Genomic DNA, 21,091 nt, shown 5'->3' with positions numbered 1-21,091 from the left:
CGTCTTTGAGACAAAAAAATTTTGTCTTGTCCTTTTAAAAGACATCTTGAAGTTGTGTCTGTGCGTCATCATAAGTTCTATATATTTCCTTACGGGTTTCGTTTTTGTGGAAAATAAGAAAATGAATAAAAAATAATAATAATAAAGTATATAATATAAACATGCATTAATGTATAGCACATAAGGAAACGAGATAGTATCAAGTTTGTGCATTCGAATTACTTGGTACATCCCTTCCCAAAGATATTGTAGTTTATATTGTTACTACGACAATAATATTGTTAGAATACTGTGGGAATTTACCCACAATTAAATAATTCTTATTGTAAAGAAAAATAGTGATCATAGTTATGAATTCTAACAATTCACAGCAGATAAAAAAATACATTGCCACTAATAAAAATTTTATTTTTCATTTATTTTTTTAAAGTTCTTATAATACGGACGGAAATTACGATCTTGAGAAGAGAAGTATGAATAGAATAATAAAAAATATATTTCATACCTTCTCTCGATAATAATTAAATTCTATTTATATTAATACAAATATATATATATATATATATATATATTTATATATGATTATTTGTATGTACACGTATATCTCATCTTACTTTTATTCCATAATAATCATTGACTTTTAATTACTTTAAATGTTAAATATTTTACAAATTTAAATCCAATCTATTATGAAAAAAATAACATTCATTTACATTAGAAAAATATTTTAAATAAATGCACGAATCTGTACAAACTTAATTGTAAAGAATAAAAAATATTTACTTTTTTTTTCTAACAAAGGTTTGATTTTCTATTTGATTATGATTTGGGTCCTCTTATAGTTCGTTGTTTGTTCATATTTGTAAGCATCAAGGAAATATATGAAGTCAATAAATCATCCATTTTATACCCTAGTGATGTTTCGCAAAGTAACTTTGAGCCTTTAACCAGATTTCCAATTGTCATGTGGAAATACGTATTACCCGATGACCAGTTGGAGATTCTTGTAAATGGATGAGTTACTAATAGATCCTGTGAAATATTTTAATTATATTAATATAATATATATTTGTTATTAAGGCCGTTCGCAGACAGCCCCCACTTTTCAAAATTTTCAGTGGATTTAAACTGTCATGTGCATTAAATTTTTTTTAATTTAAAAGAAGAAAACGTTTATGCAGTTTTGCTGAGATGGAAATTTAAAAAAACATTACTTGCAGTTGATATTAATTGCCGCTGACGCGGATAAACTTGGACATTGAATTTGATTGGATTTTTTACGCAGTGTTGCCAGTTACCACCAGCGACTCATTTCCAACTCATTTAATTCTTCTTTCTTTAATATTTTTATTTAATACAATATTTTTATTTTAGTAGAAGTATTATTAAAAAAATGACAATTGTCTAGTTCTATAAATTTGTGTGGTTTGAATTTTCAAAAATCATAGTTATGATACTTGGCAACACTGCAATGTTAAAAAAATGGCGGAACACTGCGGCAAGTCGAACGAAAGGTTAAACAAAATTTGTTATTTAAATAAATTTTAGTAAAATCTTCATGTCAATTTTATAATTAAAATTTTCAAATTTTGTAGGTTAAGATTTATTAAAAAAATTTCATTTGACTCATAATTGGTAACAACTGTAAGTATTTTTTTTATGATTCATTTTTTGTTTTAATTTTATGATCCTGAACTTAGCAACAATTAAAAATTTTTGAATTTTTTTTAACTGTTTAATTAAAAAAAAACTAAAAATATGCACACTTAGAAAATTAAAAAAATTACAGGTGCAATTTTCTGAAATATTTTGATTTTTAAATTTGTCTTTTTTAAAAAGATCTCAAAATTATTAGACACCGGCTAACTTCAGTATCATTTTACTTTTTTTTAAAATTAATTAATAGAATTCTAATGGTGTTATGACAGTTCAAGGTCATTGCATATTTTTAAAAATGGGGGGGAGGATACTGTCTAAGAATGTCCTTGAACATAATTACAATAATTGTCATAAATATTACCTTCGTTTGAGGATGAATAAGACTCACACCGTGTTTATTGATGGCAATTAGCAGCAGTTCTGGATAATTTGGATCAGTTCCCTGTTTTACTTCAAAGAAAGCTGATCCAAATGTCGGCCAACGGTATACTATTTTTAAAAACGTTATCTTTGCGTCTTCAGGGTTCATTCCTACATTTGAACATAATTTTATTTAAATTAAAAATTAAATATAATTAATATTTATAAAAAATTATAATTACCCGCATCTTGATTGTAAGCAGCCACAATCGATCGCTTCCAGTCATTTGCACTTTGAATTTTAACTAAATCACCAGGAATTAATTCTCGTAACATTTGACTGAAATCATTATTATAATCAGTAATTAAAATTACAAAATAATTAATTATTATTTTTTTAAAACATTTTAATTGTTGCAATCTTAACTGTATAACTTCCGTTTTCTACAGTTTTTATTCTTTACATATTTACATTACATAGTCTTTAAGTTACGTTGCAAGCAATTTTTAAGTCCCTATTTTTTTTTGGGTAAATATTTTTCATATATTTCTAACAAACTACTCTAAACTTTATCGGACTAAATTCTTGGCCATCTTTTTCCTTTTTCTATTTCATATATCTCATTATTAGCTGTCTATTTTCATTTCTTTTTCCATACTTCTTTGCAAATCACGGAGTGCTTTTTAGTGGGGAAGAGATTGCAGACAGGTGGCAGTTTAGCGGCTATATGGAACGAATCCCACAGATCAATGCATTATATCAACTTGTGAAAAATAATTTATTTGCTCTCTGTGGGATTCGAACCTGAGCCTGGCCAGTACTTGCGTTCGGAGACAACAGTGTTATCCACTCGACCACAAGTACTGGTTTAATTAATTATTATTAAAATACTTACGGAATTGCTTGAAGTTCCTGTTTACTTTCACCAAACCGTACTCGATAAACAAGAGCAGCTAATCTAGAAGCTTCTTCTTTAGTACACTTGTGATATCCTAAAAAAAAAAGAATTTTTACAACAGATAAGACATTGAATTAAACATTTGAATATTTTATAAATAATTTACCTCGTAGTAATTTAGGTAACTCTTGATGAAAATGGAAGATTAAATCAGCATTTCGATCTTTACCCGGCACAGTATTGGTCCACAATTTTTTCATAAAGAAAACTTGGTACGTAAATTGAGGAGAGACACCTTGGAAATAAAAAAAAATAATAAAATTTAGTAACAAAGTAAATTAAAGTTAATAAATAATAAATTAAAAATTACCATCTCGCGATGGTCGCGTTTTTCTGATCCAATCCGTCAGATGTCTGACGAAATCAAAGAAGAAATCTCCCTCGGGAACAGAAATAACTTTATCAGCAATTTTAACAAACAAACTGAAGCCTTCGGCAGATCTTAAGTTAAGTCTTTGTGCGATATTTTGACAAAAATCTTTAGCTTTAGTTGACGAGTCAACTTCAAACGCTTCGTCAGTGTCATCTGGAAAGTAAACTTTGTGGAAAATTTGGGTTGTTTTATGTTGAATTGCCTCAACTTCAACCTGGTGCGGTGGATATTTACGCTGTCCATTTCTCAAGGTCTTTTGCAATCTCTGCAGAGAGTCTTGTGATATTGGATGCCGCCTTGTACGTAAAAATAACGTCAGTTCTTTGAGTAAACTCTGGCTGCAGACAAACAAACCCGTGGCAAGCCACATTAATTCCCAGCCACGTTCTTCGCTCAATCTATTTCTATTGTCCGTTAATTGTTTCATTATCTGACAGTAAATTTCATCACGCAGTATTTCATTCTTCAATGGCCCTTCAAATATTAAGTCAGTGTACTCGTTACCAATCCTCGGTCTCTTGGTGGGTAAGTCTCCCATGTATTTGAGTATAGCATTGAAAGCAAAACAAGCTTCTTCAGCAAGTTCTTCCTTCGATATCAATTTTTTTAAAAGTGGTGCTTTTATAGGATCGCGTGAGTGCCGCCACAGCTCATCAATATGACCACGTCTTGCTGTGGTCAAAGTCAGCGCTTTGGACATCGTTCTCTTCGGCGGAGTTCTAAAATGATCTATTGAATACTCAAGCAACGTGTGCGGTTTGTCCCGCGGCTCAACGCCGTTTATTTGCTGTGGATAAAGCCGACGATTATTTTCAGGCGCTTCGATACTGAACAGCGCGAGAATATCATTCGGTGGTTTGGACAATGAAGGAAGAACGTAAACAGTTTCTGCTGGAAAATCACCCTTTTCTCCAGTTCTTTCACAAATACCAACACACCACCCTGAATTTAAAACAGTCTCTCCGGTACTCTCGTCATCCAAAACAATCAAGTCACCTTTCTGGAAGGTAAGAAAAGATGAACAATTATTCTCATTACCCGGTGGTTTATAATCCTGCAAGGCGATGACATATTTACTGCGTTTTTTCAGTCCTTCGAGGAAGTAAACAACCAAATCACGAATATCTTCAGCATTTGGACTTTGGAATGTAAATTCTTCCCCACGTACTGTTGACAAACTGAATGTTTGAGTGAACATTTTAGTTGTTTTTTGACTAGACACTGTAGTAATCTCGGGGAATGATAACTCTAGTAACACTTGCTCTTGATCATCAACTACATAAACTCCTGTCCAATTTACAGCAATTATAACATCATTTTTAGGTAAATTTGGTCCTGAATTTCTGTAAGCTTCGTAGAAACGTGAAAAAAGTAGCGGCCATTTAAATTTAGCATACCCGACAATGTCTTCTTTTACTCTTAGAGCCGGTACTTTTTCTTTGAGGTAATAACTTTTTTTGTACGCCTGTAAAACTAAGTGGCCCCATACATCAATTGGTTTTTCCAGAGACGTGAGACAGTAATCGGGAATATAATTTGTCAGTAATGCAAACAAACGATCAACATTCATGTCAGTGTGATACTCAATGTAATATTGTTGGGCAGCTATCATAGCTAAATCATCTTCTTTATCACATCGGTATTCTCCAAATTTAACTCCCCTTACAACTTGCTGGTAAATGAGATTTGTAGCAACTTGATCTTCTGTTGGTTCATGCCAAGGCGCGAATATTTCTTTACGAAAAAATAGTCGCCATGGCGCATTTCTTTCCTGGGCGCCTTGTTCCTTAGCGTATTGCTCACACTGAGATATCGCGTCCATCACATGATCACCACCACTACCGAGTGATGAAACTTTATCGAACAGCGCAATGTATAATGAAAATCCGAACTGATCTCTCAGAGATATTTTGTCAGACAATTGGTTGCATAATTCACGAGCTGTTGTCGCTGAATCAGCTAACAATGTCTTGGTATTGCCGTCCATAAATGTTATGGGAAGCATGATAGGTTTTTTCGATTTAGTCGCTTGAAGTTCGAGCCAACTTGGTGGTTGGTTTCTTGTCCCATTATTAAACGTCCGTTTCAAACGATCTTCGCAGTAGGGAGCGTATCCTGGTGGCCCTTCTCTGATGAAAGCTCGTAGATAATTAACAAATTTTTCAGAAGGAGCAAAACAGCCTACGCAGAGTGACAAAAGTATCCAACCTCTTGCGTGAGACGATTTTGTTGGATTATTAGTAAGGAGTTTACATATTTGACAATAAATTTCATCACGCAGCTCCGCGCGTAGAATTCCATGACCGATAATAAAATGTAGTTTTTCTAAATTTGATGTCGGTCTTGATTCTAACCAGGACTGATAACTGTCTGCTGTGTATTCATCATCTTGCAATCGCCTTCTTACATCTTCGCCCAATTTATTTTTTCTTTTCAACGTCAAGGACACGAGCTTGTGACGAATCGAGCGGGGCTTCTGTTTAAACGTGTCAGGATCCATGCCCATCATTTGGGCCTCTTGGAATTCTTTGCTTCTAATAAAATTCCTACCCAGAGTTGCGGTTACTTTAGACATGACTGAAGTGGTATCACGATTCATTGTGTGGTATCGCGGCTCAGGTAAATCACCAGTGAATCTTAAAATGGTGATCCACAGCGCCTGAGCAGCCAACTGGTCGCCCTGAGTCTGCAGAGGGAGTAGAGGATGTTTCAATGGCTTCTTTGAAAAATGATGAGTGATATTTCCTTGGAAGTAAGTAGCAGCAAACTTTTGAAATTTAAATTCTGTTAAGTCTTCTTCGTCTTCAGATGCTGTTTGAACTGGACTTATAATCTCTTGCTGATCGGCTTTAGGCGACGGGAGATCATTAAATACTGAAGTTTCACGTGCTGGAGTTGGAGCTTCGCTGCTGGAATCAGGTAGAAAGTCAAACATCGCCTCAACTAATTTACTATCATCTACTGGCTCGTCTTGTTTCTTGGCCGCATCATTTATCAAATTTTTCTTAATCTCCATCCTCCTTCTGTCCTCTATTTCCATTTCAATTTCCTTTCTCTCCAGCTCTTGTATCCGCTCACGATAATTCTGCTCAGCAATTTCTTTAGCTCGTTTGTTTCCTTGATCTTTTAATTCTCTCTCTTCTTTTTTACGCAATCTCAGTGCTTCAATATGAAGCCTATACTCGTACTGAACTTTTTTGTATCTTCGTTGAGCAATCAGTCGTCTAACGTGCGCTTGAATCTTTACAATAGCCCACATTTTTTTACGATACATTCTCCGCACCAAATGTCCTCTTGCTCGGGCCTGCAGGGCAACGATGTGACCGCGCAGATGTCTAAATCTATGAGACAACACTCTCGACCTAATTAATGCTTGAAGTCTCATGTATCCACTTCGCATTCGTTTGTATCTCTGTCGCTGTTCATATCCGCGCCACATTTTTTGAACAACAACAGCCGCTGCTCGCATTCTCAAAAATCTTCTACGATAAACCCATCCGCGAATATTTCGTTGCAGTATTAAAATTTTACGCGTCAACACACGGTCACGTTCTTGCTCAAGGAAGAGATCATGAGCATCCTTGAGAAATACTTTGGTATGTCCCAATTGATAATCAGACCTACCTAACACATGATGACAAATTCTGGCTGTCGCTGCTCGGCAATCAGTCTTGTGTGACGGAGGAATACCCGAAATTAAAAAACGGTAACGTTCTACAAACTCAGGAAAGGCGTGACGAATTGGATAACCAGCGCGACGAATTCTAATGGTCTCCATCATGCCAGAATATCTCAATTGACGACAGCACAATCCTCTGTCAAACATCATTGGTTTTTTAAACTCATTCGGTTTAATACAACGAATAAAAAATGGCTGACAATTGCACAGTGTTCGCATCAGTGAGTCGAGTGATTTTTTAAATTGCGTGGACAAACTAGGCGCCCGTTTTCGCGTTTCCGATCCCATGCCGATGTCCTCAGCAAAACATGTCTGTAGAAATTTATTCGATGATATGTGAATCAGTTGGAGTAAATCAGCACTAAAAGTGTCACGATTTTTTTCAAGAAAACTTCGAGTATCGTAAAATACAACACCAGCAAAATGGTTCAGTCCAAATGACGTATTGATATCAGATTTAGGTTTCAAATAATTTCTATGAGTGCCATGAGTCTTGTGAATTTTAGCCAGCATCGTTTGATCGGTTCCTTTAGGAAATTTTGATTCTTCATCAATAAGAGCCATTATATTGAGCTGTTTAATTGCTATCAGATCTAAAGCATCTTGATTGTCAACAAACTCAATGTGCTGCCAATTGATACCTTCGTGATTGTATTCTTCTTGTTCTAGTTTGAAAATATGCTGTACGAAAAATTGCTGAAGATTTTCATTAGCGTAATTAATACAAAACTGTTCGAAACTGTTGTGATCAAAATTTTCAAACCCAAATATATCTAGCACACCGATAGCACTTCTTGAGGTGTTTTTTGGACGATAAATAGCCTCATTGATTCGCTTGACTATATGGACAAATAGTCGTCCATAAATACCTTTGACAAAAGCATCCCGGATATCAACAGATTGATCTCGCGACAATGTTGAAATTACTGTCTCGCCGTGTGCGAATATTGTGCGTCTAGTCAATGCGGCAACAAGTGATTGCACCGGAACACCTAACAATTGCGCAACTCTTTGTACACTAGTATGTTCAGATATTTCAGTAGCATCCAAATTATCAATTACCGTCGCTCGATATTTTATGTTGCCCATGTGCAATAAAGCTGCCAATAATTTCAATATCTCCCAAATTTCGGGATCTGAAAACAGCAGAACCTTCATTGCTGATCTTATGTCTGCAAACTCAGCAGCATCATCACGGCCTTCGCATGTAATACTTCCACCACCGGTTAAATAACGATACTGCGATGCGTCTTCAAGTTCTAATTTTTTTTTCTCTTCGTAAGATAAGCCCGCCAGCATGCAGTAAAATACATGATAGTTTCTTTCATCACGATTTTGTGATACAATACGTGATTTTTCTAATAAATACTGTTCTATTTTAGCACCTTCAATTACACCTTGATGGTTGAAATGGATGTCAATATATTTACCAAAACGCGATGAATTGTCATTTCTTACAGTCTTAGCGTTACCAAATGCCTCTAATATAGGATTTGCTTCTAATATTTGTTGTTCGATCCACGAATGCTTACCACTAATAGCCGCTAAATATTGCAATATTAATTTAGTGCTTTCTGTTTTACCAGCTCCACTTTCCCCGCTTATAACAATACACTGATCCTGGCCATAACGATTCATGTGAGCATAACTATTGTCACCAATAGCAAATATATGAGGCGGTAATTCACCAATTTTACGATCCTTGTATAGTTTTATTTGTTCGGCGGTGTAAATTGGTAGTATTTGATAAGGATTAACAGCGACTAGAATGGAGCCTGTGTAAGTGTAAATGAGATTCTCATTGTATCTTATCAGAAGATTCCTGAGTATTCCTGCCTCGTGGAGGTCGCCAAGACTTATCATGTCTTCGACACCTTGTACGGAGGTAGCATGCATTGCTTTTATTCTGCGTTCTGGTGTTAGCCATTGTTCCTAAAAATATAAATTATTTTAATTAATGCCATTATTATTATCTTCATCTATATTATAAACCCTGCATGTGTTTTCATGGTTTCAATTTTTTTTTATGCAATTATTAGTTCAATATCTCATTGTTCCATAAATAATTATGAATATATAGTTAATTTCGCGCTAAAAATTTTCAAATTACAAACTTAATTTTTGAATTAATGACAACACCTCTTTGATAAACCCATAGAATTCGATTATTTTTTTGTATTTTTCATCAGTTGATGAAAACGGCATATGGAAATTTACATGGGAATCTAGGCCGGATTCCCATATGGATTTTTTTGATAGGGAATTTAGTAATTATACTCTGGCTATCTAGTGACTGCAGGTCGCTCTTTAATATTAATTGTTTACTAACTTTGTTGTCGTCGTCTTTCACTTGGATACGTCTTCCTTCCGCAGAAATAACTCTTGCACCAATAGCTACGTCGAATTCCCTTCCTGATATGGGCTCGATCCATATGTAATCACCCTTAAAAAAATACATACAATAATAATAATAATAAAATAAAATAAAGTAAATTATTTTATTAGATTAACAATTATTAATGAATAATTAAAAAATATGTCTGTAAAATGATGATAATGAGTATTCGAGCAAGTAATTCTCATTGCACACTCGTTTGTCTCGCCATATATACCGTGGATATTTAACGTCCGTCCCAATTGTTCGGTCTCTTGGAACATCGGGAGAGCGAGCAGGAATACACAAGAGTATAGTTTGTTAGTCGTTGGTCTCTTCCGCTCTTTCGTGGGCACGCACCTCTGTAATATTAACTCACACACGCTTCGAGGGCTATGACTTCCCCTACAAATTCTAAATCTAATAAATCTCTTTGTTCTTTTTTTACATTTAGTCTTCAAAACACTTCCTGCATTCCAGCTCACTCATTCCAGCAATTGGTACTCGTTAAATATCACGACAAATCCCATCGCACTGTTGCTATCATTATCATAGATTTATAGAAAATAAAATATATATCGTTTATCATCAGTTTATTTCTCTATACTTGGACACTCCACTTTCTTCTGAACATGTTTAACTATTAAACATCTCTATGTAGATTTTTTGAACCCATTGACTTGTCACAGATTCCTACTGACCGAGTTTGGGAATAGTAAGAGCTTGTGTTTACCCAATCATCATCAAATTCCATATACATATGCACATTTTATACTTATATTATTATCATATTTATTCTAACTAACTTTTTATATATTTATTTTTTTTTTTTTATTTACTTACCCGGGTAACGATGACCATTGCTCGAGTCGCGTTCGCTGCACGTGCCTGCCCGCCACCTTAATGATGGAAAAAAAAAACAAATTACATCATTATATTGGATTACATATTAAAAATAAATAATATAATACATATATTTAAAGATTATAGGCAATCTTTATTACATAACGTCACGCAAAATTGTTGTTTAAATTTTTTATTCGGTTAATTCGCTGAAAATACAAAGTCCGTATTTCTTCTTGATATATAATATCCATAATTAGGAAATACGACTCAAAATAATTCAAATTAGACAATAACTAATGCTATTAAATTCTTTAAATTCTACTTTTGATGAAAGTTTTAATTAACGAGTAATTTTTGAAACAGGGATAGAAGAAGCTGGTGTAGATTGAAAAGAGAAATTAATGAATTTATAAAAATATTAAATAGATAAAAACTAATGTTGAGAATATAGGATTTTTTTTCAGTTAATATGGACAGGTAGCGAGTTAGATGTATCTGGTCCGATGACCGTTACCATAGAACCGTATAGCGTGCTACAAGTATTATACAGATATAACTCTCATGTAAACCTGTTCACGAAGTGGGTTACGCGACATCAGAGTCTATATGCCTGTGCAGATCATCTTCATCATGGTCATACAAAAATAAAAAAATTTAAAAAAAATTGACTGAATCAATGACATCTTTTACACTGAGAGAAGAAATAACTTTTGACAGAAGAATAATCATTTTTTTGACAGAATAAAATCAAAATTTATTTACACTATTGCAAAAAAAATATCAAATTATTTTGATATAAACTCAGGTTTTTTTGATTGAGAAGACTATTTTTGAATGAAATTTTCAAATTTTTACGCTACAAATTTACTAAATTTAAAATTTTTAGTAGCGTACCCCTCTTCAAAAAAAATTTATAAAAAAATATATGTTAAAATATAAAAAATATATTTTTAATAACTAACTAGCCAATTTTCATATATAATTTATATATATCAGAATGTATAAAAAATATACGAAAATCGGCCAAAAGTTAGCCATTAAAAATATATTTTTTATATATATTTATGTATTTTTAAAAAATTTTTTTATGGGGGTAATTTTTTATGGTAAGAATATACAGTAATTCAAAAATATTTTTTTTCTCAGTATAAAAACAAATACTCAAACTTTTAAATTTGTTATAATTAAATAATGTCTGGAGATCAAAGTGTTGATGATGAAGGTGATGAATATCTAAGTCACGTATCAGGAAGTTTATTTTAATTTTAAATGCAGCTTAATGAAAAATATTTATAGATTAGCTGAAGCTGAGGGTTATTGATCTTTCTAATAAAATAAAATAAAATAAAATAGATTTTCAACAAACGTAATGTGAGAAGGCGTGCGAATGTCACGGTAAAACTGTATCCTCATCCGGGGTCAGTGTCGCAGCCCTCGCCTTTTTCCTGTCTGCGTGTTTTATACAATACTAATTCAGAGTAAGAAATTCTCTAGACTAGAGAGTGCAAGCAGACTGTGTCAATCCTTGTTAAGCACAGACTTTAACGGTTGATCGAACCGTTGATTATTTTTTTATTTTACATTTTATTTCATTTAATTAATTTGTCCGAGTAAATAATGATGGTAAAAAGAAATTCAATTAGGAGACTTGAGTTTAATCATTAAACGAGTGAAAGTAATGGATGATATATGTATCAGTAATGCAGTAAAAGCCACCTGGCTTTTTGCCAATAGAAAATGGAATTGTCTATACTTTTTTCTTTCAAAACCTCAAGGCAACTTTTATTTTATTAAATATTACGCATAGCAATTTTATTTTTATTCATTAATTATCGAGTATTGAAGAATTTTATACTCAATGAGTACTTCGATCTTAGCAACCGGTAAAAAATAATTTATGATTATAGACATCAAGTTAATGGGCATAAATCTTGTCGGCATTGACATGGATATGCATCAAGAAAGATCTTTAGTATTATTACTATTTGTCAGGATTAGATGAGTCTCAACTAGCAACAGGTGTTCGGGTTACCGTAAACTCGGTATTTTATTTTTTTTTACTATTCCCAAAGCTGTAACTTTCGTAATTAACAATTTTTAAAAAATAACTTTTGTAAGAACAATAGTTTCTTAACTGGTAAAGTTTCTTTACACAAAAAAAAAGTTTTGACTCAAGGTAAATATTGAGTCAAGAAATTTTTTTTTTAAAACTTCAATTTTTAAAATAAATCAAATCTCCTAAAATAAATTTTCTTAGCTCAAGATTGTCTTCAAAAATATTTTCTTGACTCAAGATAACTTTTTTTTTTGGCGGCACAATTCAAAAAAAAAATCATCATATTTCGAGGGGAGTTTATTTAAATATTAAAACTCGAAATCGGAGTAAATGCAAATTTAAATAAAATCCAAATCACTCCGAAATCACCGATGAAAAAACAAACTCCGAATTTACTTTACAAAAATTTTTACTAGTATAATTTATTGTAAGAAGAAAATGAAATATTTCTAAGTTATTTTATCTTTCAGTAAATTATAAATTTAGAAATTAAAATTTTAAAAAATTTTTACGGCAAATTAAAATTAACTTGTAATTTATTTAATAGAAAATAGTATTTGAACGATAACAGGTGTGGCAGAGATCTCAAGTCCAAGGTGTTGTGACTTGAAGATACAAGTGAGAGCAAAAAAGGCAGGTGTCAAATAAAAATATGCGGGATACATAAATTCTGTTTAAACAACGCAGACAGTTGAGATAATAAATGTATGAAAAAAAGTAATATAACATAAGTACTTTTAAAGTATAATTTAAAAAAAATATATTTGATACCAGCAGCTCAATCGACCCGTGTGCTCTAAATGACATTGCCAATAGATAATTGTAAAATGATACTAAAGTACAAGTGTGTAATGAGATTGATAAAAATAAATGTAGACAGAAAGGCGCAAAGAGAGACAGATAAATTAAAGTAACAAGTAATGAGCTGTAATTGGATTACTGGAAAAATGTTTAGTTGGAGAGAAGCGTGTCGAGGAAAAAGAGGAAATGGGTGGAGAAAAGAGAAGAATATATATATATTATATATATGTAGAAAGAGGAAACGAGACGTTGAATACGTCGAGGTGGCTTCCAGCGAAGCCTGCAACCTGCTTGCCCCTTTATGTATATATTACACGGGACGTTACAAGTACTGTCGAGACAAACTGGGGATTGAAGAATTTAATTATAAATTAAATTTATTTATAATAATAATAACAGTAACGATAGTACTGATGATGATGATGATGATGAACGCCAGGTAATTTCTTTGGCAAAATACTTTTTATTCAAAAGTATTACGAGACGACATATCATCGATAAGTTGATTACGAAAGCCGAGCGGTTATCACGTTTTTTGTTTCGCGGCCTTGTGATTCGCGAATAAAATATCTGGGGCTCTTGTCGGTTTATTTATTTTTTTTTTTTTACATACCTTGTGGACTTGATGTGAAACGATGTGGGTAAAATAATCAGAAGACTTGTTTTTTTTATGGAGCAATTCGTTTTGTCTGCACTCACAATAATATTAAACAATAAATAAATCCATTTGTAATTACAAACAACAACAATAATAATTAATAAAACCAAGTAACAAAAACAAAAAAAAAATTCACAACAAACTCACTGTAATAAATAACAACTCGCGTTGATGTTTACTTGATGTTACTCCGCAAAATATCATTCCGAGCTCCTCTTTGGACTTTGACGACGTGGAGGATGAGAAAAGAGAGAAGTACCGAGTAACAGAAAGTAGAGGAGGAGAAGAGAAACCGCGACGTCGAGATTGCGACAGGAGGCTGCGTTGACGGTCTTCTTGTTATTTTTTACCCGTTTATTGTGAGGCAGAACGGGATCCAAGGGTTCAAGTATTAGATCGGTCACAACACACGAGTCAAAGTAACTTGTAGTTAAACTACACAGCACACTGGTATATATGTTGGATTTGAGTTGAATAAACAGTATTATTCTTAAATGTACACCAGGTATTAGTTTATTCTTCGTTAGACACAGAGCAGCAGCAGCAGCAGCAGCGGCAACAGGCCACGGTGACCGGCACATTAACACGTCCGCTCGGTGAGTTTCGACGAGACTCGGGCCCCGGTTTGCCAGGTGGAAGAGGTAGAGAGGTAGAGGTTCCCCCTGTACCTCCCCGTACCTCTGGCCGCTTATCGCTACGCTACCTGTACCTGAGTAACACCGACGACTGTCTGTGTACCTTGTACTGGGTTTAGTTGTAGTTGGTTAAGACTGTAACCATCATGGATACCAAGTTCCATTTACTAGTCAGCTTGGCCGAGAGAGATAAAATAAAACATGAACCAAGAATCCATGACCAAGCCGCCGCCCCAACCAACGATTCTTCTTTCATTTCTCATTATTCTCTCATACTCATATAATATTAATATAATACACGTATAAAGACATATATAGATATAGGCCTGAACATACTTCATTACATATCTTATCACATGAAAAATTTCTTAAAGTTAAATCCAAACTACAGTTGTGTAAATTATATTTATATTTTTTTAAATTATACATAAACTTTTTTCATTCTGAATGAAGACTACATATTCTTTAAATAACTTTTGATTATTTTTTTATTAATTGTTTTAATTAACCAGTGATGAATGATTAGATGCAACGAAAAATAATTTCATACAATATTTTACATATATTTTTTACATAGATATAATTTGAAAGAGTATACTTTCGATACATAAGCATTTTTTGTAGATACGACAGTGCTGTTTTTTTTTATTTTATAGTTAATAATTAATCTCATTTAATCTTTCCTCTTACATACTGCTAAATACTATACATTCATATTTATATTAATACATAAATATTTATTATGGAAGCGCAATATCGCTGTAGTGAGACACCATTTATCCTTGGTTAGATTTTAAAAATATTTTTTTAGTGTGATAAAAATAAGTTACACAAAAAAAAACGGGTTTCTTGGCTCATGAAAATTTTTCGCATTATGAAAAAAATTTTTATTTTCATTTCATAATGAAAAATTTTTCTTGCGCTAAGAAATCCATTTATGTAGGATTAAATTTTTGAAAAATTAGTTTTATAAATCATATAAATAATTTAACAAACTAGCTAACGTTTTTTCTGTTTAACGCCATTGAGACTCGATAGTTTCTGCATACAAGTACAAATTCCTCGGCAGAGTTGTTTTTTGTATTATATATATACAAATAGTACAATAAGACTTTAATTTATTTCACAAGTAAAGATCGTAGTTGCATAGATCGCCCATCTTGGTACTGATAAAAATAGTCTATAAATAATATCTATATTTATTTATATTTTTACTCTTTGATTTATTGAGGGCTTTATATATTTTTTTTCAATGAAAAAAGCAATTATTGGTTTTAGTTTTAGTTCACTTATTGGACACAGTTGTAAGAAGCCGACGACGTAGTTCATTAAACGATCAAATAAAATGTTATGTTCATGTCACATATTTATTTATTAATCACAGGACTTAAATAAATATTTATTTTACTGAAGAAGAGCAGAAATGTCCCATATTTTAATAATACGATCCTGACCAACTGTTAATAATTTACGCCGTGATATATCGAGGTTCATGGACATAATGCTGTGTTTTGCATCATGAAATGATGCCATTGCCGTTTGGCTGAAAAAAAAAAAATTTATATACATAAATAAAATTTATAAAAAAAAAATTACTATGATAATTATAAATATTTACTTAGCAGCTTTTAATTGAGTATGACACGGATCACAAACTCGTACTTCAAATTCAAAACCCATTGGAGGAATAGGAATACGTTGGGCTGAACATTGAGCACAGAGAGCTCGCCCACAATTTCTACAATGATGTTGTCTCAATCCCAACTGTCTTTGATCCATCATTGCTCTCATGTTCCAAAAGAAAGGTCGCCCGCAAGACTTGAATAATTATTATATTTAATAAATATATAAAATTGTTTATTAATATAATTATTTACCTCGCAGGTATCAGATTCTTTCCAAGGTGCAGTTTCTCTCCTTGCCTCAGCCATATTCCAACAAACAATAACACCATCTTCTCCACCAGAAAATAGCACATGCTCATCATGCGCGTAACATAGTGCTGTTACTTTATTGCGATGCCCGCGTAATTCATAGCCAACTCCCTCGCCTCCACCGATATCCATAACTCTTATTGTCTGATCAAAGCTTCCGGAAAATAACAATTGCTTCTCTGGATCCCATGCCAGGGATCTGATACTCGCAGTATGTGCGGCAAATAATGCAACCAATGATATTGAAGTATTGTCAATCTTTAGCATCGTTACCGAGCCTTCATAATTACCGACAAATGCATATTTCGATTGCTCATCAAATCTTTGACAGTCAAGGTCCATTAATTAAATTACAATTTACACTTGCGCTAATAATTAGTCTTAAATTAACTTGTTTCTGACTGGCTGCTGACACTGAAACTAAGTTCCAATGCGGGTAATAATGAAAAATCTAGTGTGTAACTCAGAATGAAAGACGATTTCATTGCGGGAGATGTCAGCCTTCATCCCGGTCTGAAATCGTTTTGTTTCATCCCTTGTCATCCAGTCTATAATAAACTATTATATAAATAGAAAAAAGGATACTGCAAAGTTGTGAGCCAACTACTGTTATCAACAGTTTGTTTACTACCATACCCATAAGAACCCAGTCTTTTACCAGTTTCAGAGCAATGTAATTGAAACGTTTTGTCTCTGCTGACACTCATAACCCACCCATGTAACGCTGAAAATACAATGGCTGTAATACGAGCTCTGTGAGCGACATACTCTCTCATTGCCGTCATACGATTATAATCCTGCTCCAATAAAAATTCCTGAAGCAAAAGTCAGTTATTGATTTTAGACAAAGTAACATCCAATAAAAATAAATCCTCGTGGCAAATAAATATAAGTACTAATAAATACATACATCAATAGAACCATTTTCCAATCCAACAAATAATCTCCTCGTCTCAACATGATAGTCCATAGCCGTTGCACCAGAGGCCATATATTGACAAACACTTGGCCAGTATTGCCCTGAGTCACGTTTTAACCAAACTCTGACAGTTCTAAAACAAACATACAATACATGACTTTAATTTAAATGACTAATCAATAAATTATCACCATTATTCTCATTATTTATATTTTTTAAGCAATCTTATCACCCTGCCTGGTGATAAATTTAAAAAAAGTTCTTAGAACCAAAGAAATTATGCGTAATTAATTATTTACAGTAAATAAATATAAAAATTAAACCTGTCATCGCAGACACTGATAACCCCTTCTTCTTTGGGTATAATAATTGCGGCATGAATATCATCATTACAACCTTCTAATTTCGATAGTAATATCGGTTTTCTACTTGAACTAAATTTGTCATTACTGACGCCGGGCGCAGGTTTTATCTCTGCTGCCATTATGTATTTTTTTTTTCGTTTAAATAAACTCTTATTATTATTTTCACACACCAATAATTAATGTTTGCCGATCACATACAGGAGCTGGTGTGTTAATTGATGATTGTCATTTGACAGCTGGAAAAAAAAAATAAATGAAAACAAAGTTATGAAATTTAAAATTATTACACTGGTTCTTTAATAACTGAACGTACATACACGTTAAGATTTTAATGTCTTTTTTTTGTGTGTATTTGCTCTCTGTATCTGGTTATGATGTTTTTTACTTACTTATATATTTAATATTATTATTGGTTTGTGTTGTACATGGTATAGGTATATGGTATAAATAATTTACGCATGTATGTAAAGTTTCCTGAGTACAATATGTGTGTGCAATACACAGCAATCAACGTCATTGAAGTTTCTACAAATTCCTTAAGAGTGCGCGGATGTTTTCCCATCGTCCAATCATTTACTATTTTATTCAGTCATACTCAGTGAGTCACTTTTTTATTCTTCTTCTCTTTTTAATTCATCATCATCATCATCATCAACATCAGCATTTTACTCTGTCAGTTTTTTTATGTTGATTCAGTTCAGAGTCAGAGTGAGTGAGAGTCAGCAGATTCTGATCAGAATCTTCAGATGAAATTTAGAGATTGTTATTTTAAAAAATCTAAAAATGAGTTAAAGATAATTTACAAAAACAAATGACACAAGCTGGTGATAAATAAATAGACTATGAATAAATGATTGAGTAAGAGATGAAGCTCTGATTTATAATGAACTCCAAAGCTCCAGGACCGAGCTCTAAGGTATTGAGTTTAAATTATTTATTTTAAAATTTTTTAAATATTAGTGTGATTGACTGGTAATTTATTTCAGTCGGATAATGAGGGAGAGGAAAGTTTCAAAAGAACTGGATCTTTTAGAAAAATTTTACCGGGAACTTCAAGTGGAGATTCGCAGCTCAATACTTCTGTTAAAATGATTGACCGTCCAAATGTTGCACAGAACAATATGGATTATGCTGTTTATCTAAGAGAATACAGTATACTTTCAGAGTAGTAATGTCTATTTATAAATTTATTGATTGATAACTTTAATACTACTTTGAGTAGTAAACTGTGTTTATTGGATTATTGATTTTGTTTTTTAGTAAATTGATGCAGACACAAGATTTGAAAGGAATTTATGTAATACCTTCTGCTCAAAATCCTTTTTGTAAGTTTAGATACAAATTTGATGTAATCCAAGTCTCGAGGTGTAGTTAATTTTAAATTTAAACTTTCTTTTGAATATTTATCAAATATTCTTTCGTTTTAAATTTAATTTGATATTTTAAACCTGTAATTTAATATTGCAATTATCAAGTTATTAAATTTGACATCCCCTTCCTAAATTTTAAAAATATTCAACGAACTGTCATGACCGTATTAAAATTTCATGAGTTAATTAAAAAAAGCACAATGTAATTGTAATTTCGGTAAGATTATAGAATTTAAAAAAAAAAATAACAGTTGACATCAATTAGGAGTCGAATGAAATTTGGTAAATAAATTTTGGAAATTTGAATTATAAAATTGACATGAAGAATTTACTGAAATTTATTTAAAAAATTTTCAAATCCCAATTGATAACTATAAATAATTTTTTTAAATTGATGTCAGTGCAATTGTAGCTGCGTTGTTTTTTTTAAATTAATCTTTAATTTTTTTTTAATTAATTAAAAAAACTTTAGTTATGACAGTTCAATTGAATATTTTTAAAAAGTGGGGGCATGTGACAATGCCCTTAATTAATATGACAGTTGCTTCAGTACTGTAATTTAAAAAACTATCTTTTTTAATGCGATAATTATGGAAGACTTGAATTATAAAATTTTTTAAATTAATTTTAATATTTAAATTTAATTAATACTTTTTCATTGACAGTGTGGTTTGGAGTATTATTTGTACGACAGGGTATCTATCAAGGAGGTGTTTTTAGATTTACAATAACGTTACCTGATATTTTTCCCGATGGTGACTGTCCAGTAAGATTTGATCTAATTAAAAATAATTAACTCAACATATTTATGGTAATATATTAAATCTAAATTGTAACTTCTATATTACAGAAAGTTATATTTAAAACAAAAGTCTTCCATCCATTGATCCACGACGAGACTGGAGAGTTTAGTACAAGTGCTGGATTTCCTGAATGGAAAAAAAGCAACAGAGTATTTCATTTAGTGCAATTTATAACCAAAGTATTTAATAAAGTCGATCCGAAGTTAAAAGCAATCAATGAAGAAGCTTCTAATTTGTAAGATATTTTTTTTCCTTTATTCAGTCAGAATATTTTATTTATGTTGTCAATAAACTTATCGTTTTACTTGTAGATTTGAAAATAATATAGAAGAATATCGTACAAAAGCAAAAGAATGTGTGAAAGATAGTTTGGATCACGTTTACGACCCTCCTGAAACGGACGATGCCCACTATCTTAAATTTAGTCCATGGGATCCTGAAATCCATGAGCCAATAAGACAAAAACTATATCAATCAAGAGTAATATATTTATATTTCTTATATACTTTATGATAATAACAATTATTTAGTTTTATTAGCATTGATTATTTTATTAATTAGCAACAGCAGCCGTTGGATCCTGAGAAATCACCTAGAGGTTATTCTTGGGTGCAACCTGGATCACTTAAACCACTATCTAAATCAGAAGAGGATCTTAGATAAATTAAACAATTAATTAGAATTTTATTTATTAAATTATGTCGTTAGATATCTTTACGTCACACGACACTTGCCTTTTAAAATGAAGTAATAAATGTAGACTTATTTTTATATATATTTATAGTATAAATAAATAAAAACTTATTGTTTATTTTATACATAAGCATCCTTGCTTTATTTATCGTTATTTAAATTACTATTTATTTTTTTAATAACACTCGCAATAAAATAATTGCACCTAAAACGAAGCTCTATTGCCACAGATTCAAAAATTCAAAAGATAAATTGCGATAAGAATTACCGCTATTATAGAAATGAAACGTGGTTGTATCGTGTGTTTCATCGTGGGACTGCATTTAATCTCGTTGGCGTTAAAATTCATCGGAGAGATAGTAACTTGCGGTCATCCAAGAGTTTTACAGAAGAAATACAAAAACGTCCGAAATAAGGACCATATAGTAATACGACTTTCATCTCGCGAATGAGGGTAAGGCGTGCACTCACCAGAAGCGGGCAATCAACCCGGAGGTTAAATATACATCTGAAGAAAAAAATCAGATCTTATCAACACTATCCCAACGTTCATCTCATAGTTTGTCTTATTTTTTTTTTTTTTTTTTTTTTTTTTTTTCGTATGTGG

General features: G+C 32.1%; 3 protein-coding genes across 9 annotated transcripts; 1 reads left to right on the top strand and 2 right to left on the bottom strand.

Moving 5' to 3' along the window:
- Positions 1-578: 578 nt before the first annotated feature.
- LOC103576890 (myosin-VIIa) lies at positions 579-14,515 on the bottom strand. Of its 2 annotated transcripts, XM_053740984.1 has the most exons (10): positions 13,913-14,515; positions 13,721-13,796; positions 10,248-10,303; positions 9,360-9,473; positions 3,289-8,962; positions 3,085-3,213; positions 2,916-3,012; positions 2,262-2,359; positions 2,021-2,190; positions 579-1,032 (listed from the first exon to the last, which is right to left on the bottom strand). In XM_053740984.1, exons 3-10 carry the CDS (start codon positions 10,263-10,265, stop codon positions 820-822), a joined length of 6,513 nt encoding a protein of 2,170 aa, XP_053596959.1. In that variant the 5' UTR covers positions 10,266-10,303; positions 13,721-13,796; positions 13,913-14,515; the 3' UTR covers positions 579-819. The 2 variants fall into 2 exon arrangements, with proteins under 2 accessions (XP_053596959.1, XP_008555547.1); XM_008557325.3 differs by having other exon boundaries at positions 13,721-14,515.
- LOC103576888 (protein crossbronx homolog) lies at positions 1,498-20,600 on the top strand. Of its 4 annotated transcripts, XM_008557319.3 has the most exons (10): positions 1,498-1,514; positions 1,596-1,644; positions 18,053-18,216; positions 18,296-18,534; positions 18,605-18,786; positions 18,879-18,943; positions 19,654-19,754; positions 19,839-20,026; positions 20,103-20,271; positions 20,353-20,599. In XM_008557319.3, the coding sequence occupies exons 4-10, from the start codon at positions 18,502-18,504 to the stop codon at positions 20,452-20,454; spliced, it is 840 nt and encodes a 279-aa protein (XP_008555541.1). In that variant the 5' UTR covers positions 1,498-1,514; positions 1,596-1,644; positions 18,053-18,216; positions 18,296-18,501; the 3' UTR covers positions 20,455-20,599. The 4 variants fall into 4 exon arrangements, with proteins under 4 accessions (XP_008555541.1, XP_008555542.1, XP_008555543.1 ...); XM_008557320.3 differs by lacking the exons at positions 1,498-1,514; positions 1,596-1,644 and having other exon boundaries at positions 18,130-18,216; positions 18,315-18,534; XM_008557321.2 differs by lacking the exons at positions 1,498-1,514; positions 1,596-1,644; positions 18,053-18,216 and having other exon boundaries at positions 18,223-18,534; positions 20,359-20,600.
- LOC103576889 (WD repeat and FYVE domain-containing protein 2) lies at positions 14,905-18,098 on the bottom strand. Of its 3 annotated transcripts, none has more exons than XM_008557323.3 (7): positions 18,008-18,098; positions 17,577-17,854; positions 17,245-17,386; positions 16,920-17,149; positions 16,278-16,656; positions 16,019-16,218; positions 14,905-15,943 (listed from the first exon to the last, which is right to left on the bottom strand). In XM_008557323.3, the coding sequence occupies exons 2-7, from the start codon at positions 17,735-17,737 to the stop codon at positions 15,805-15,807; spliced, it is 1,251 nt and encodes a 416-aa protein (XP_008555545.1). In that variant the 5' UTR covers positions 17,738-17,854; positions 18,008-18,098; the 3' UTR covers positions 14,905-15,804. The 3 variants fall into 3 exon arrangements, with proteins under 3 accessions (XP_008555545.1, XP_008555544.1, XP_053596960.1); XM_008557322.3 differs by having other exon boundaries at positions 17,936-18,041; XM_053740985.1 differs by having other exon boundaries at positions 17,932-18,032.
- Positions 20,601-21,091: the final 491 nt, after the last annotated feature.

This window comes from Microplitis demolitor, chromosome 7, assembly GCF_026212275.2.
Source record: "Microplitis demolitor isolate Queensland-Clemson2020A chromosome 7, iyMicDemo2.1a, whole genome shotgun sequence".
Taxonomy (NCBI): domain Eukaryota; kingdom Metazoa; phylum Arthropoda; class Insecta; order Hymenoptera; family Braconidae; genus Microplitis; species Microplitis demolitor.
Note: the sequence above shows the minus strand (reverse complement) of the source record. Positions and strands in the feature narration are given on the sequence as shown.

Excerpts from the sequence above, each read along its gene's own strand:
- LOC103576888 (XM_008557319.3), top strand. The coding sequence starts at position 18,502 with ATGAACTCCAAAGCTCCAGGACCGAGCTCTAAG. Across the intron at positions 18,535-18,604 it reads CTCCAGGACCGAGCTCTAAG|TCGGATAATGAGGGAGAGGA; the intron begins GTATTGAGTTTA and ends AATTTATTTCAG. Across the intron at positions 20,272-20,352 it reads AAAAACTATATCAATCAAGA|CAACAGCAGCCGTTGGATCC; the intron begins GTAATATATTTA and ends TTTATTAATTAG.
- LOC103576890 (XM_008557325.3), bottom strand. Across the intron at positions 3,013-3,084 it reads GTTACCTAAATTACTACGAG|GATATCACAAGTGTACTAAA; the intron begins GTAAATTATTTA and ends TTTTTTTTTTAG. Across the intron at positions 2,191-2,261 it reads TGCTTACAATCAAGATGCGG|GAATGAACCCTGAAGACGCA; the intron begins GTAATTATAATT and ends GTTCAAATGTAG.
- LOC103576889 (XM_008557323.3), bottom strand. The coding sequence starts at position 17,737 with ATGGCAGCAGAGATAAAACCTGCGCCCGGCGTCAGTAATGACAAATTT. Across the intron at positions 17,150-17,244 it reads TGGAAAATGGTTCTATTGAT|GAATTTTTATTGGAGCAGGA; the intron begins GTATGTATTTAT and ends CTTTTGCTTCAG. Across the intron at positions 16,219-16,277 it reads AAGAATCTGATACCTGCGAG|TCTTGCGGGCGACCTTTCTT; the intron begins GTAAATAATTAT and ends TAATTATTCAAG.